The 14,553-nt window shown below is 46.3% G+C and overlaps 1 protein-coding gene and 1 long non-coding RNA gene across 2 annotated transcripts in view; one reads left to right on the top strand and one right to left on the bottom strand.

The window, feature by feature from the left end:
• LOC116071413 overlaps nucleotides 1-10,708 on the bottom strand; it is a 16,410-nt gene extending 5,702 nt beyond the window's left edge. The window contains exons 1-2 of the long non-coding RNA XR_004110887.1: nucleotides 10,567-10,708; nucleotides 10,018-10,124 (exon numbers count right to left, since the gene is read on the bottom strand). This is a non-coding gene — a long non-coding RNA (uncharacterized LOC116071413). The remainder of the gene's footprint in view (nucleotides 1-10,017; nucleotides 10,125-10,566) is intronic.
• Nucleotides 10,709-10,846: 138 nt separating this feature from the next.
• On the top strand, nucleotides 10,847-14,123 carry Hand2 (heart and neural crest derivatives expressed 2). The gene is made up of 2 exons (XM_031342900.1): nucleotides 10,847-12,340; nucleotides 13,664-14,123. The coding sequence occupies exons 1-2, from the start codon at nucleotides 11,786-11,788 to the stop codon at nucleotides 13,760-13,762; spliced, it is 654 nt and encodes a 217-aa protein (XP_031198760.1). The 5' UTR covers nucleotides 10,847-11,785; the 3' UTR covers nucleotides 13,763-14,123.
• The last annotated feature ends 430 nt before the right edge of the window (nucleotides 14,124-14,553 follow it).

Consider the following 14,553-nt stretch of genomic DNA (forward strand, 5'->3'; position numbering starts at 1 on the left):
AACTACAGCTAGGAAAACACTTGCTCATTTTCTCTGGTTTCACATTTAACAGGGTTTTTTTGTTTTGTTGGTTTTTAGATTGATCACAAGCAATCTCTTAGGGGGAACCCCCAGGTCCTGGTAGCTTCTGCAAAGGGTGGGCCTTCTGTCCAGTGTACTGTCTGTTTGTCCCTCAGCAGAAATAAAGAATCCTATTGCCTACAAAGGTATTAGGAAAGTGCTCCCAGATGAAAGCATTTACCCAATTCCAATTGTTTGAAAGTCTAAAATACTAAGGAAGATACTGTTCCAAGAGCTACTGTTTAAAACAATGCCATCTCTGTTCATAGTGAAATCTTGTTACTTAGAAATCTGAGTTAGTTTTTAAAATAATAGCTGTGTATCCAAAAAGGAATTCCAAAGAAGCATTCGTATGCCAAGCACATGTTTTTAATTATAATAGCATTGGCTTACCTAAGTAAATAAGTAGACCCTAATAATTATGCCTTACATGTTGACAGTTTTGAATATTATTTTTGTTTTACTTTGAAAAAAAGATGCTTAATAATAATGTAGAAAATGAAGTATCTATCAGTATCAAATTGCTGTGGTTTGTTGGAATTGCAAAATACTGCAGATAAAAAAAAAAAGTTCTGTTGAAAACTAATAATTGAAAACTGCCCTGATTTTTAAAAAAATGAATATAGCTATATCCTTATAGGATAATGTCAAATAGAAAGTAATCATATTCCCAGACAATCATGTTTGTTGGCATTTAAATGAGAATAACAATGCCTTACGATTATTTTCATAGTCGTTGACTTAACATGAGATTAGCTTCAACATCTTCATAATTATCTGAGATCACCCAATTGAAAGTGGTATGGTAAAAACATGTTAATGGTTACGACACTCTCACCAACTTAATTCCAAACAGATTAACACACATGAAAGTAATAGTATAATTTGTACATGGAATAATATGCCAGACCAATTCTTATGGTAAAAAGAGAATCCTTATGAAGCCTAACTACTGCTTCCTATGCCTTGGAATATTAAAGCGATCAGTTGCCTAGACAATGACAGAAGAAGCATGCATGGGTATGTGTAACTCTGCGGACTTCAGATATTGTTCTTCCACCCTGCCACTGCAGAGTTTATGAAGCCATCAGTCTTGAGAGTTGCTTTAATTAAGACAGAGAGGAGGCTACAGAACAATGAAATTATAATCTAGCTAGGATTGAAAACCAAAAAGAAAAAAAAAAAGTTTAAACTGTGAGAAAAAAAGAGATGGCTTATTGGTCATTGTGGCTACAAATTTAGTTTATAGCAAACAAACAAAAACACACTGTACCTTACACATTCTTCAGTAATATACTTCGTGGCATTATGAATGCCAGAGTCTCATAAAAATATTCCCTTCCTCAGCTTCCCCTACGGTAAGAGCCTCATGAAAGGAAAATGGCCCATCTGTTTGCAAAGCGCTATGAAGACATAGCTACTCACATTAACCCATCTTTCTTGAATCCATGTAAAAAGACTCTTCATACAAGACCTCACTATTTGATAATCCTTATTACACGTGATAAAGGTCAGAATGGAGGGAGAAGTTTCCCCATCATGCAGGTGCCTCCCCATCAGGGGTGGCAGTGAGTTTTAGATGACAACCTCTTCCAGCTCCAGCCGGTCTTGAAAAGGAGGAGGTGGTGGGGAGGACTTTAAATCATGTTGTTTCTACTTATGCAGGGAGAATCCATAAAAAGGAGATTTATTATTGTATTTTCTGTTTGAAATGTAATATTTGCTATTTTTTTTTTACTCCAAAAGTGCTCCTCAGCATAGAGCAGAGTAAATATTACAATTTCGTTAAACAGCCGCCAAGATTTAATTGTCTGTGAAATATAAGGCTTAGGAACTGACTTAACTACTGTTCTCCTGACACAGAAGAGGCTCTGAGCACAGAGGGGAGGCTACCCCAGAAAAGAAGAAAAGTGAGCTAGATGCCCCCACCACCACTTGTGTGGAAAAGCCTGTCCTAGGAACTTGGGGAATGGTTCTTGCAGGAGATTTAAAGGAACTCTGTACAAAAAGTCAAACAAGAACAAACTGCTATGGCAAATACGACAAATCATGCTAGCAGTTTAACAGCGAGGGAGCAGGCGGAAATCCAGCAACCGCTAACACTTACTGAAGAAAATGTTCAGAGGACAGGAGAGAGGAGAAAAGAAGCAGGGGACAGAAAGAGAGCTGAAGAAACAGCACTGGTGTCCATATGTGGATTCTGCATTTGACTATTGTTGCATATACCTTGGGTGGTTCGGCCTGGAAACTGGAAAGCAGTGTTTAACTCCACGCTGAAAGCCCTTTGCACAGGGGTGTGGGCTAGGGCTCCGCCAGGTCCTGGCGACCGGGTCACCTAGTGCGCCCCCCCTCCCCACTTTCACCCCCCCCTCCACTCCCCACCCCCACTCCTCGCTCCTCTCCCTGCAGTGGCTCCGCGATCGCTTCCACCAGCGGCTCTGGGTGCAGAGGAGTCAGCGGGCGGCAGCAAATTTGCCCCGGTGGCACCACAGGCACAAGCCAAGCCCGTAATTGCAAAGCAAACAAGGCTAAAAGGTTGGATTCGCCTCCGTCGTGACAAGATCTACGCTTTTGCCGCCAATTTGTTTTTGCAGCTCTAGTTCAGGGCACTTGATTGAGGAAATGTTGAAAATAGCGGTGAGGGTTTCCCTAAGGAGACCGAGGGGGTGGGGTGTTGGGGGAAGCCGTGGCCTTCCCTCAGGACCCCGGGCTCGGAGGTGAGCAAGAGAGGCGGCACAGTTAACCCCTTCCTGCCCGCATCGGGCGAAACGTTCTTGGAGAGCCGCTGGAGGAAGGTACCAACCCCTGGTTAGTTCTCAGCAGCTGATGTCTCCTGACCCGAAAGTGGTGAAGTCGCTTCTTCCAGTCCACTCCACAGAAGGGCATGGAAATGGAATAAGAAGTTGGCCGGAATGAAAGGGGAGAGATGCAGTGTTCATCCCAGGGCCTGGACCGCTGGTCTGTACACGGGTAGCAGCTCCCACAGCCCTGGTTTCTCTACAGCCCTGTGAGCATTGGGACACCCACGCCCTAGCAGTGAACTCCTGGGAGACCAGGTTTTTGCGCTGCTAAGGCCACCGAGGCAGGATGCTGCGAGTTGGAGACACCAGATGCCCTAAGTTAGGCCGCACTAGAAGGGCGCACTTGGACCGCTGACTCCCGAGACTGCTGGTCTGGGTCTACAGGACGCTAGGTCCGGAGGTGAATTTAAAATAAAAGCAACTAAATATTTTTTTTTTTTTAAGAAAAGAAAAAAACGAAGAGGCAGGAGGAAAATACGTAAATAATTATTGAGTGCACCTTGGTATCAGGCGACTCTCTCCCTTGATCCTTTCAATCTTAGCTCCACATCCCCAGACCTGTTTCATTTGCACCACTGTTTGAATGAAGACAGAAACTAAGGCACCCAGAGCAATGATTTCGGGGATAGAGTGTTGAGGCGGCTCTGGCTACCTCTTGAGTTTGGGGGATTTAGGATGGACACCAGATAAGCCTTGTCAGAGTTGGCCCTGCTGCCTGCAAGCCAGATTGATTTGGAAGTCACTTTCCCCAGTGCCCGCAAAGGCTTGAGGTTGAAGGTCTGTTCCTTTCTAAATGACTTCCAACTCTCTTACCAGCTTTAATGGCCTTCAAAATAAACTAAAACAGCCTGATTGCAATTAGAGCACTCGAGTTTCTCTAAATCGCCTTCCCACCAAGTTTGGGGGCATCTTTTTGTGAAAAGCATTAGTTGTGTTGTTAGAGGAGACCGAGGCAGAAAGTGAAAGATCTGTGCCCTGAGAACTATCTTGAGTATCTGTGTAGTTCCACCAGAAAGTTCACAGAATGCTAGGCTTGATTTGGGCCCACGGGGGAAACTAACCAGAAGGCCTCCTATGAAGCAGAAACACTCAGAAAGGACCTAGAGGCAACAGTGAAGTGTGGATTCTTCGCCAGCTTGCGAAGGTGAGCCTTTTGTCAAAGTAGTTGACAAGTCAAAAGGTGCCAGACCCACATTTGGCGACAATGTGGGAGTCTGGTTACCACCAACATTCATTTCACAGCTCCACTTCTATCTTGGAGAATGACAAGTTGATCTAGGCTTGAGCCAAAATTCCAACCAGGTTTAAGATTGAAAGCCTGAGGTATGGAGGTGATCGAAGTTGATAGCTTTGGAACTTGTATCAAAGGGAATTGTCAAGAGCAGAGACAGTAAAACGACACTAGGGGCGCTCTCACCAGAGATCCTGACAGCATGAGCCCTACACCTTTGCTCTTTTCCCTGGGGTCTAATCTGAGATGTACCTTGGCCAACCCGAAGTTGCTTTCTGAAGTCACACTCTCCTGTAGACGGAAAGAGAAGACCCCCAGGAGGTGAAGAATTGCTCGAGAATGAACTGTGCCTTCTGTCGGCCAAAAAAAAAAGAAAGAAAGAAAGAAAAAGCATCAGTCACACGGATTTACTGAAGTCTCCAAATGTATTCGAAATGGAATTCTCCTTTTCCTGTATGCAAACATTTGCTTCCTTTGAAGTTGGATGCTTTGCAAGAAAAATGCAGTTCCACTTTTTTAGTCCTCGAGTTTGGGGCCTGAGTTGACTTAAATGAGCACTCTCACACAAGTATTAAAAAGAAAACCATTCTCTTTTGAAAAATAGAACAAAGTAGCGCTTCTCCAATCAGAGTGCAGATACATAATCTGTAACAACAAATTTGCCTCCTAGTGCTGCGCATTTCCAGCAAGCATCCTGCCTTCTCTGTTTATATTATAACTTTGCTGCCTGCAATTATTTTTATTTTAATTTTCTGTCACTTTAACAGAAACCAGATCCTTTTCTTTTAATGTTTTGTACACAGCATGTTCAATTTGATAAGATGTTCTTTCCTATCCTCTTTTAGCTTGCCTTTCCTTGTTTAGAGTTCTGTATCAGAAGTTTCTAATATTTCTCCCTCTTTTTTTGAGAATTTGTCCCTGTCTTGCTTTATTTGTTTGTGTGAAATTTAGTTTGAAAGGAGATCAGAGAGAGCAGGAGGGGTTTGTAATAAGAGAATGACCGAATGACCCAAAGGCTGATTATCTATCATTAACTGGAGACTTGGTGTATCCAAATTACCAGGAAGACCTCAGTCTGCCGGATCCTTACCCGGCCAGAAAGGCAACCGTGGAATGCACACGCTGAAAAAGACTCATGACATTGCAAGTGAGGACAGTGCTTGAACATATTTTCTTAAAGGAATTCTCCTTCAAAACTCAGCTCTAGTTGAAGAAATAAACTACTAGATCATAATATGTTATGTACAGGTAAAAAATCTGTATCCCAATGCTAACTTTACCAATGTTTCTTGCAACTAGGTTTCTCATATTGTTTCATTAGAACCAAAATTGCAGTTAATTGTCTAAACTCCAGAGAATATTGAGAAATCAAGACAAGCTGCTTTTGATCTGCTAAACCCAGGGCTTGTAAAAATCCAAGTTTGCCATTAATATTGACAATAAAAGTGTTTCTTTTTGTTAACCTGAAACCTAACCTATCCTGGCTCAAGTCCCTTGTCTCTAGGCAAAGACTGTAGAAGAACACAGGAAAGGATTGGAAGGAACTGTCAAGGGTAAAGAAATCCATCTATGCAGTGCAGCAAATGAAGTCACATTGGAGAGTCTTCTGAGAAATGCCCCCAACATGACAGAACTGGGAAGAAAAGGGGCTCAAATCACAAGTAAATCCTTCAGTCCCACAAATGATGCCTCTGAAGCTCCACGTGTTAAGCAGCCATTTCATTCCTATTTATCCTGAATCCCAGACTGTATGGCATGCTTGCTTAAATCCACTGGGGTGGTTCCAGAGAGTATTAATACAAAATCACAGTCATGTTCTCATCTGAATTCTGAATGACTTCTTTACAGCTTGGAAGAAGTAATTCTCTTTATCTTTAACTTTTATTTTATTATTGTGGTTTCTTTTTTAATTTTTTTTTAAGTTCTGTGAGTGAAAGCCAGGGCCTACCTCTCAAATGCACATCCAGCACTGAAATATTCCTATTCGTGCAAGTCTTTGTATATGTTTTATAAATCCTGTGGGATGTATTGTCTTATAACATTTTATTCTAAACTCAGTATTTTACTACAAAGTGGCAAAGGTCAGATTTATCATACTTCTTGAGATGACTATAATAACGTATATTAGGTTTAATGTTGTTATATATAGTAGTATCCTTTGCAATGCCAGTTCACAGCACATTTTATGTTGCCTTTAGTCTGAATGAGTATTTATAATTTACAGATACCTGTCAAAGTACCAAATCCTTCTTCATCAATAAGAACTCTGCACGGCAGCAACATATTTTCCCGTTAATGCAAGAATGTAGTCATGGGTTATTGAAGAAAATAGAAGACCAACTGCTGGTCATAATGGAGAGTAGGACTTTCCATAAAGAATTTAAGGACAAACCAGGGCTTCATTCTTCCATAAGTCTCGGGATTCAGTGACAGGGTTAAATAAAACATAAACCACAACACTTCTGGGGAGTAAGTTTGGAGGAAAGCAAAAGGGGGAGCAGGAAAATAAGAGGACATAGGAAGTCTTGACTTTACTATTTCCTAGGCACAACTGGACTGGAGAGCTCTTTTTTTTTTTTTTTTTTTTTTTTTTTTTTTTTTTTTTTTTTAATCATTCTCTCCATAGCCATCCCTGCCTTTGAACCAGCCCCTCCCTCCTCCATCTGCATAGATCTGTTTTGAATGGAGAACTGGATGGCAGGGGGTTTACTTCCCAAATGCCCTACCCTTCCCCAAAATGCAAGAAGAAATTCCTCAGAAGAAAAGAAAGCCACATAAGAGTCAAGGGCACCCTCTCCTGCCCTTCATTTTTTGGTTTTTTGTTTTTGTTTTTTGTTTTTTTTAATGGGACATAAAAGTTCAATCGACTAGGTTCCCTACTTTACTGCTGTCTACTTTGAAACAAGTTTGTCATGTCTGTACATAAATACCAAAAGGGAAAAGAAAAAAAGACTCAGAGGGAAGCTTTGGCTGCCACTCAGCACATAGGCCTTGTTCTGTATATCCTAAAACATGGTGGGACTAAGTGGCTAACACAAAATGTGACACAGTGTCTCCCCAGGAGAGAAAAGGCCTGCAGGGTAACTAGAGTGTGGCAGAAACAGTATCTTTGGAGCAAGTGGGGCTGAGGTTACATCTTCAGTAACAGATTCCTTTTCCTGTCGCCTTCTGGGTTTGGTATTCCTTTGGGGTTCATAGCATGTTCTGGAGTTCACTTTGTTACTGATATTTCGAGGAATCTTCCTGACCAATTCTACTACTTCAGTTCAGAAAGGAAGGTAAGAAGGGGCTTGAAAGATGATGAAGGGAATTGAGCTATAATTCCTGTAAATATAAAATGTGTGTTTATGGCCTTCTGGCCTGGTTCTTTTCAGATCTAGTTTATTTTGAGTACTCATGAGCAAAAAATACGAGATACAAAATTGCCCTTGCCTTTGAAATAATAAATACTGGGAAAAGACCTGTATTTCCCCTAAAAAAGAGACTGAAGTTTAAAAAAATATTTAGTTTAAAACAGAGCTTAAAAGTCATATCTCACATAGGGCAAAAAATGTTTGCAATGGGGTCCTCAGCCTTTTCCTTGCCCTTTGAATCTTTTCCAGAGAGAGTGGTAGTAAAAGGAAAGAGACAAGTAACACGGACACAAAGTAAATGTTTGAAACCAGTCTTGTCCGTTTGGCTGTGTGATGTACAGAGCTGTAGATACACCATCAGCCTCAGAGAAGATTATGGACACAGAATCTCCAACACTACCCTAAACCTGGGCTGCCTTCCTGTGATGATCTGCAGACCCAGGACCACTCAGCCTTTAGCCTCCCAGGGAAGAGATCTCTATGGGATTCCTTCCTAGGCACCCAGAATGGCCCACACCCAGCGGATCACAGATCTATGGTGTTTGAGGATTCTAAATGTGTATCTTAGGGAGCAGTTCACCAGAGACCCCGCTTGTACAGCCCAAGAGTGAGGGAACAGGCTGACATCTAAGCTAGAAACTATATACCCACATTCTTCTTCCACCTTCTTCCTGATCCCTGAGTGCCAACTTCCCTGTCATATCACCCTGTTAGTTTTCTCATACCCACCCCCTGGGGCGGGACAGGCTCCCTAAACTAGGGACTAATTTAAAATAGCATCTCAGCTTCAGAGTTTGCCAAAGCAAGTTTATCTGGCAGTCCAAAATTACTGAAGTAAAATGTATCAGAAGATACTAAAAAGAAAAAAAAATGAACAAATGCAGTTACCAACCAACTACTATATGGTAGATACCACCAAAACTTACCCACTGGTCCCCTCTTTCCAGACACCTACAAAATGCTATTCTGCCACTCTAGTCTCTGGGTTTGGGTTTCTGAGATACATGAAGCTTTAGAGCCCTGGATTGTAGTAATTAACTGATAATGGTGCTGTCAGTGAGGAGTGATGGTCAGATTAGCATGTTTTACAGCCCCTTTTCTGTCCCATGTTGTCCATTTCTTTTATCACTTGTGATGATGCTATCTGGAGCTATGAGTCCATACCTCTACTTTTTGTTGTTGATGGTGATGGTGGTTTCAATTTTAAAAGCAGGAAGGCAGGAAAAAGGCTAAAAGTATCACATTCTGATCCCTAAATCCTGAGGCTGCAAGTGAACAGATAGCCTCTCTATCCCCAGTTCTATCTTTCTCTGGATTCTTCTTCTGTCTAACAACACCCTAAAAGTCTATTTCCTGAGGCAACCAAGAAACACCTTTCCTAATTCTTTCATCTGTTCTTGGCCACAACACAATCATTTTTACCTGTTCCCAAGGCCTAAATGTTTTTATAAACAGGTTTTTTTTAATGTATCAGAGACTTGAACTACCAATATTTACTGATTCAGGGTACCCCCTCCTGCTAAAAATGTAAACAGAATCCTCTATCACATTACCTCTGCTTCTCTAAAATACTTTCCCTGTACCCCAGACTGCAGAGCCACCGAAGCTGGAAAGCAGAGCTGTATGTAAGTCATTTTGTTCTGCTACCAAAAGCAAGCCTCTGGGCTAACCAGCAACGCTGGTTCCAGCTACTTCACACCCTAGATTTGTTCTGCCTTAGGACCCTCTGCTGGGGGCTGGCCTGGAAAACTGACCCCTTGCAAACAGAAGAAAGGCCACAACCCTTGAGTTCCCCACCCCACCCCACCCCACCCCCGTCTCCCACCACCCAGCTCTAAAGTCTTTTTTTTCCCCCTTAAACTCTCCGAGAGAGATTACCACAGGACAGTTAGATCTCAGCCCCCAGGTACCATGGGAGCAAGACGATGGGCCCTCTGATTCCTTCTGATGTGACCTTCCAGACAGAATCACAGTCAGTCAGACTCTAAGGAAAAAGGAAGGACTGTCCATGCAGGATTCTTAGCTTGGGGTTCTCTTTGATGTCTGGGACCAGAGTGCTTCTGCCTCCAAAAAGCGATGCCAACAGTGGAGTCACTTGTGTCCCCTCTGTTTGCCTCCTCAGGTCCAAGGCCAGCTCTCGATGTGATCAAATTTACAGCCTAAGGGCTTCTGTTGACACCCTGTTACAGGCCGACCTCCTTCGTGTGAGTGAGTAGAAGTCCTCATGCAGGCCGGAGGGTGATTTCGCCTCCTTCCACTGACCACCCCGACCCCGTGCTGCTGGCGAATCTGCCTTGGTGCCCCGCGGCCCGCTGACTTACAAGTGGAGATCCATTTTCCGTTTTAATGCGTTCAAGATCGCCAAGGCAAGCAGTCTAAACATCCACGAGCCTTCCTCCCTGCCCGTCTCTTAAACGTCCGTTTAATGGCTCCCCTCCGATAACTAAACCTGCTTTCCACAGATGCCCGCTTTTATGAGGGAGGCAGGAATGCAGAGATATATTTATATGTTTGTTCATAAAAACTAGAAAATAAGCTCTGAACACGCTGTAAAAACTATTCAGTTACTTACCAAGCAGGCTAGTTAAGCCGGAGGAACACGGATATTCGCCACACCACGGGATTCGAGAAATCGAGGTGCCCCACTTTGAAAACCTTCACAGGTCTCTGTTAGGGTTGCTGCACGAGAAAATTATGCAGATGAGTGCGTGCACAAGCTGAAGGTCTCATCCACGGTCCCTGCAAGTTGTCATCATAACCTGTACTTCAGTGCCTAAGCCAAGAGGCCCCTGAAACTTTTCCAAAGTGTGCCGGGTCAAAGGAGTGCCGGCGGTCCAGCCTGGTCAAAGAGACTCGGCTCATTCCCAACCGCACCTTAATGGAATTCCACACCGCCACCTCCAGACTCTTGTCGCCACCACCACCACCACCACCAACAACAACAACACTCACTCACCCACCCCAAAACCTCTCCCCAGCCCAGCACAAAACTACAGGAGGCTGCCGGCTCGGTTTTCTGCCTCGGTTACCTACAAAACACTTGAAAAAACTTAATCTGCGTTCTTCCCCCCCCCTTCACTCCACCCCTGTAATCAGAAAAGAAAGTGAAATTATACTATACCTGGTTTAAGATTCTTCAGTATTGGGGGGAAAATATTTTAATAGCGAAGCATCTGTTAAGCACTTGCATTAACCTATGGCTGATAAAAGTTTTTTTTAACCCTGCCCCCCCCCGTTTTAATTATCTTATGGTTATGAGTGGACAGCCAATCCTAGAAGAGAACCTCGGCAATTAGCAACGTGAACATCAAAAAGTTTTATTGCGGAGAGCGCGAGGCGCCGCCCCCGCCGCCCCGGGATTGGCGTGAGGAGCCTCTGACGACATATATTAACCCGAGCGGCCCTAAAGATGTAGCTGTACATGGAGATCTTGCTGGGAAAATCGGCTTGCTCCCCTCACCCGCGTTCAGCCCAGGAGAACCGCCGCCGCCACCCGGGAGCTTCCACTGCCACTGTGCACACCCCTCCGAGAGTCCATTCGCCGCTGCCCAGCTCCAAGGCGCCTTCAGGGGCCCAAGATTCTTGTCGGGAGAGCAGAGGATCTTAGAAAATGGATGCGCTGAGACCTCTCTGCAAAGCCTCCGAGAGAGCCTGAGAGGAGCGAGGACGGACACGTTACTCGCGGCTTTAAAAACAAATCACACTCAAGGACCAAAACAACAACCAAATAATTTTTTTTATTAAAACAATAAGCGCCCAAGAACCCAGATCGAGCTGGTGGGGGAGGGGAAGGGGCGGGAAGGGGAGGGTCGCACCGAGGTAGCTCTACGCTGAGCAGCGACCCCGCCGCCTCCCGGCACAGCCGGGCCGGCTCCTCCAGCCCCGGCTCGGACTCGCCCGGATTCCAGGTCAGCTTCGGAGTCAAGAGTCCCGTGTCCCGCATCTGCGGGACATCCTCGCGGGAGCCGGCCGGCACTTTTGCATGAGCACCGGAGCGCTCTGCCTGGTCGCTGCAGCGGGGAAAGCGGGAGCCGGCGCGCGGGCTGTAGAGCCGGGCGGGCGGCGGCGGCGGCGGCGAGCAAGGGCGCACGGTGCCGGGACCAGCTCGCCGCGCCCCATGGGGAGCCGGCGGCCGCGGCACAGCTGAGGCGGGCCCCGTGGGCCAGGCGCGGGCCCCGGGCTGCAGCGGCCCCCTCTGCGGCTGCAGGGCCGGCCCGGGAGCCCGGGGGCTGGGGGGTGGGGGGTGGGGGAGGCCGCCGATCGCCGAGGCCGGAGCCCGATCGGAGGGCGCGGCGGGGCTGCGCGCACGCTGGGGCGCGTGGAGGGCCACGGAAGGCGAGATGAGTCTGGTGGGGGGCTTCCCCCACCACCCCGTGGTGCACCATGAGGGCTACCCGTTCGCCGCAGCCGCCGCCGCCGCTGCCGCTGCCGCCGCCAGCCGCTGCAGCCACGAGGAGAACCCCTACTTCCACGGCTGGCTTATTGGCCACCCGGAGATGTCGCCCCCCGACTACAGCATGGCCCTGTCCTACAGCCCCGAGTACGCCAGCGGTGCCGCGGGCCTGGACCACTCCCATTATGGGGGAGTGCCGCCCGGTGCCGGGCCTCCCGGTCTGGGGGGGCCTCGCCCGGTGAAGCGCCGGGGCACCGCCAACCGCAAGGAGCGGCGCAGGACTCAGAGCATCAACAGCGCCTTCGCCGAGCTGCGCGAGTGCATCCCCAACGTGCCCGCCGACACCAAACTCTCCAAAATCAAGACACTGCGCCTGGCCACCAGCTACATCGCCTACCTCATGGATCTGCTGGCCAAGGACGACCAGAACGGAGAGGCGGAGGCCTTCAAGGCGGAGATCAAGAAGACCGACGTGAAAGAGGAGAAGAGGAAGAAAGAGCTGGTCAGTACTAGGGGACCGAGGCTGGTGAGGGGCTCGGGGTTCTGGGGACCGGTGTTTTGGTCTTTCCAGTCCGGCTGAGAAATTGTCTGTCGCATTCTTTGACGACTGCATAGTGAGCCAAAGCTGCTTTCCACCAGGTTGTGGGGTAGGGATGGTTTTCTCAAAAGCGAGAAAGGGAAGATGTCAGCAGCAGAATGTCTGCTCTTCCTTCGAGGTTGCAAGCTCCTCTAGCCATTTAGGACCGATCTCTCAAAATGTAGGGACTCACCAATCTCCCAGTCGTACTGGCCGGGTTCCCTCATTCATTAAAGCTATCTTTGGCTCCCAACCCAACCTTTCTTCTAAATATTTCTAAAGTAAGTTACCTAATGACCTCTCGGTACCAGTTAGTAGTCCACTATTGATCGCATCCTCCACTCCAAAACTGAGGCTGCCTCTGACTCGGAACAGTAAGAAAATGTTCACGTTTGCTATGGCACGCCGGAGGTAACCGTAAGCATGAAGTGCCTTTAACCTCTAACGTAAAAGTACAGCTTTAATTTCTCTTTGGCCATAACGTTAGAGCGTCAATTCCTCCCCAGTAATCCACGATTGTTTCTAAGTTTATTTGAGTGAGCTTGTGCACTGTAAGAGTAAAAGAAATACACATTGTAGCCATTGTTATCAACTCTAACATGAAGTTATGCCAAGCCACTTAGGGTGTTCTCGGGTTCCTACCAACGACCGGCCGGCAAAGTAATGGTGTTCTGGATAGGGCATGACCAGAAAGAAGCTAGGAAACAATTCCATTTGTGGAGATTTTCTCCTTCGCGGCTTGCAGCCGTTTGGTTTCATGCAGAATGGAATGACCTTCCGAATAACCAGGGATTGCAAGGGCCTTGGAGGAGATATCCCGCTGAAGTCAAAGAACAGAGCTGCTGCTGGCTGGCGGGAGAGGCCCAGGCCAGAGCAGAGGGGCCTTTGGATGTGGGTTCGCTATTGAAAACAGAAGGTAGATGTAAGCCCTGGCCTAGGCTTCCTCTCCTGCAATAGCAGTAAGGGAAAATAAGATCCAAGGCTTCTCTGTAAACGACTAGAAATCGGCCGTTTGTTTATTAAACTTGCTGACTAAATCCTTGAGCATTTGGAGGGGAGGCCTGGGCTAACGCATTGGAAACCAGCACCAAATTTTCTGCAGGAGCGGATCCCTGCATCACCACCCTCTAAAGAGGGTGTTCCCTTGTACCCTAGTACGCGGTGTCCTCTAGCCCCGAAGAGAGCTGAGGTGGCTGGGACCAGGAACTAAACCTCTTTCCATTTCTCTCCCTCTCGCACCCTGTTTAGAATGAAATCTTGAAAAGTACAGTGAGCAGCAACGACAAGAAAACCAAAGGCCGGACAGGCTGGCCACAGCACGTCTGGGCCCTGGAGCTCAAGCAGTGAAGAGGAGAGCCGTGAGCCGGGGGCCAAGGCGCCAGATGCAGACCCAGGACTCCCCGAAAGCCCTCGGGCTCCGTTCTGAGGACTTCTTGCAGTTGGATCATCCGGTTTATTTATGTGCAATTTCCTTCCCCCCTCTTTCTGCCCGCCCCCTACCTTTGAGCATCCGCTCCCCACCTCCCTCTCAAAAAAAAGTGGATATTTGAAGAAAAGCATTCCATATTTTAATATGAAGAGGACACTCCCGTGTGGTAAGGGACCCCCGTCATTCTCTGTGTGAATGTTCCCTCTTGGCTGTGTAGATACCAGCGTTGTTCCCCGCCTCCTTACCCAACTCTTTCCAGATAAAACAAAGTGGACACTAGCGCATATGTGAAGTGTATCTTTTTACTACTCGGCCTTCGGATATAAATATTCCTGGGGGTTATAAAGTTTTATTTCCAAGCAGAAAGCAGGGCCGCTAACATTTCTGTCGGGTCGGTTATCTAGTGCTGTCACATTTCAAATGTCGTTGTCCCTTAGTCGAAGATGTTCCCACCAGCTTCTTGTTTTTTTTCTTTTTCTTTTTTCTTTTTTGTGCGCTTCTGTCCTCTAAAACTAAGTGGAATTTAATTAATATTGAAGGTGTAAACGTTGTAAGTATTCAATAAACCACTGTGTGTTTTTTTTTTACAAAAAAAAAACTAATCTTTACATGGGTGATACCTCAAAAGAATTTTGAAAACAAAGCTGTTATACTTGTTTTCATAATATTTAAACTATTCAGAAGTAAACTAAATTATCGTAATTGCCTC

The sequence above is a fragment of the Mastomys coucha genome, unplaced genomic scaffold, assembly GCF_008632895.1.
Source record: "Mastomys coucha isolate ucsf_1 unplaced genomic scaffold, UCSF_Mcou_1 pScaffold22, whole genome shotgun sequence".
Taxonomy (NCBI): domain Eukaryota; kingdom Metazoa; phylum Chordata; class Mammalia; order Rodentia; family Muridae; genus Mastomys; species Mastomys coucha.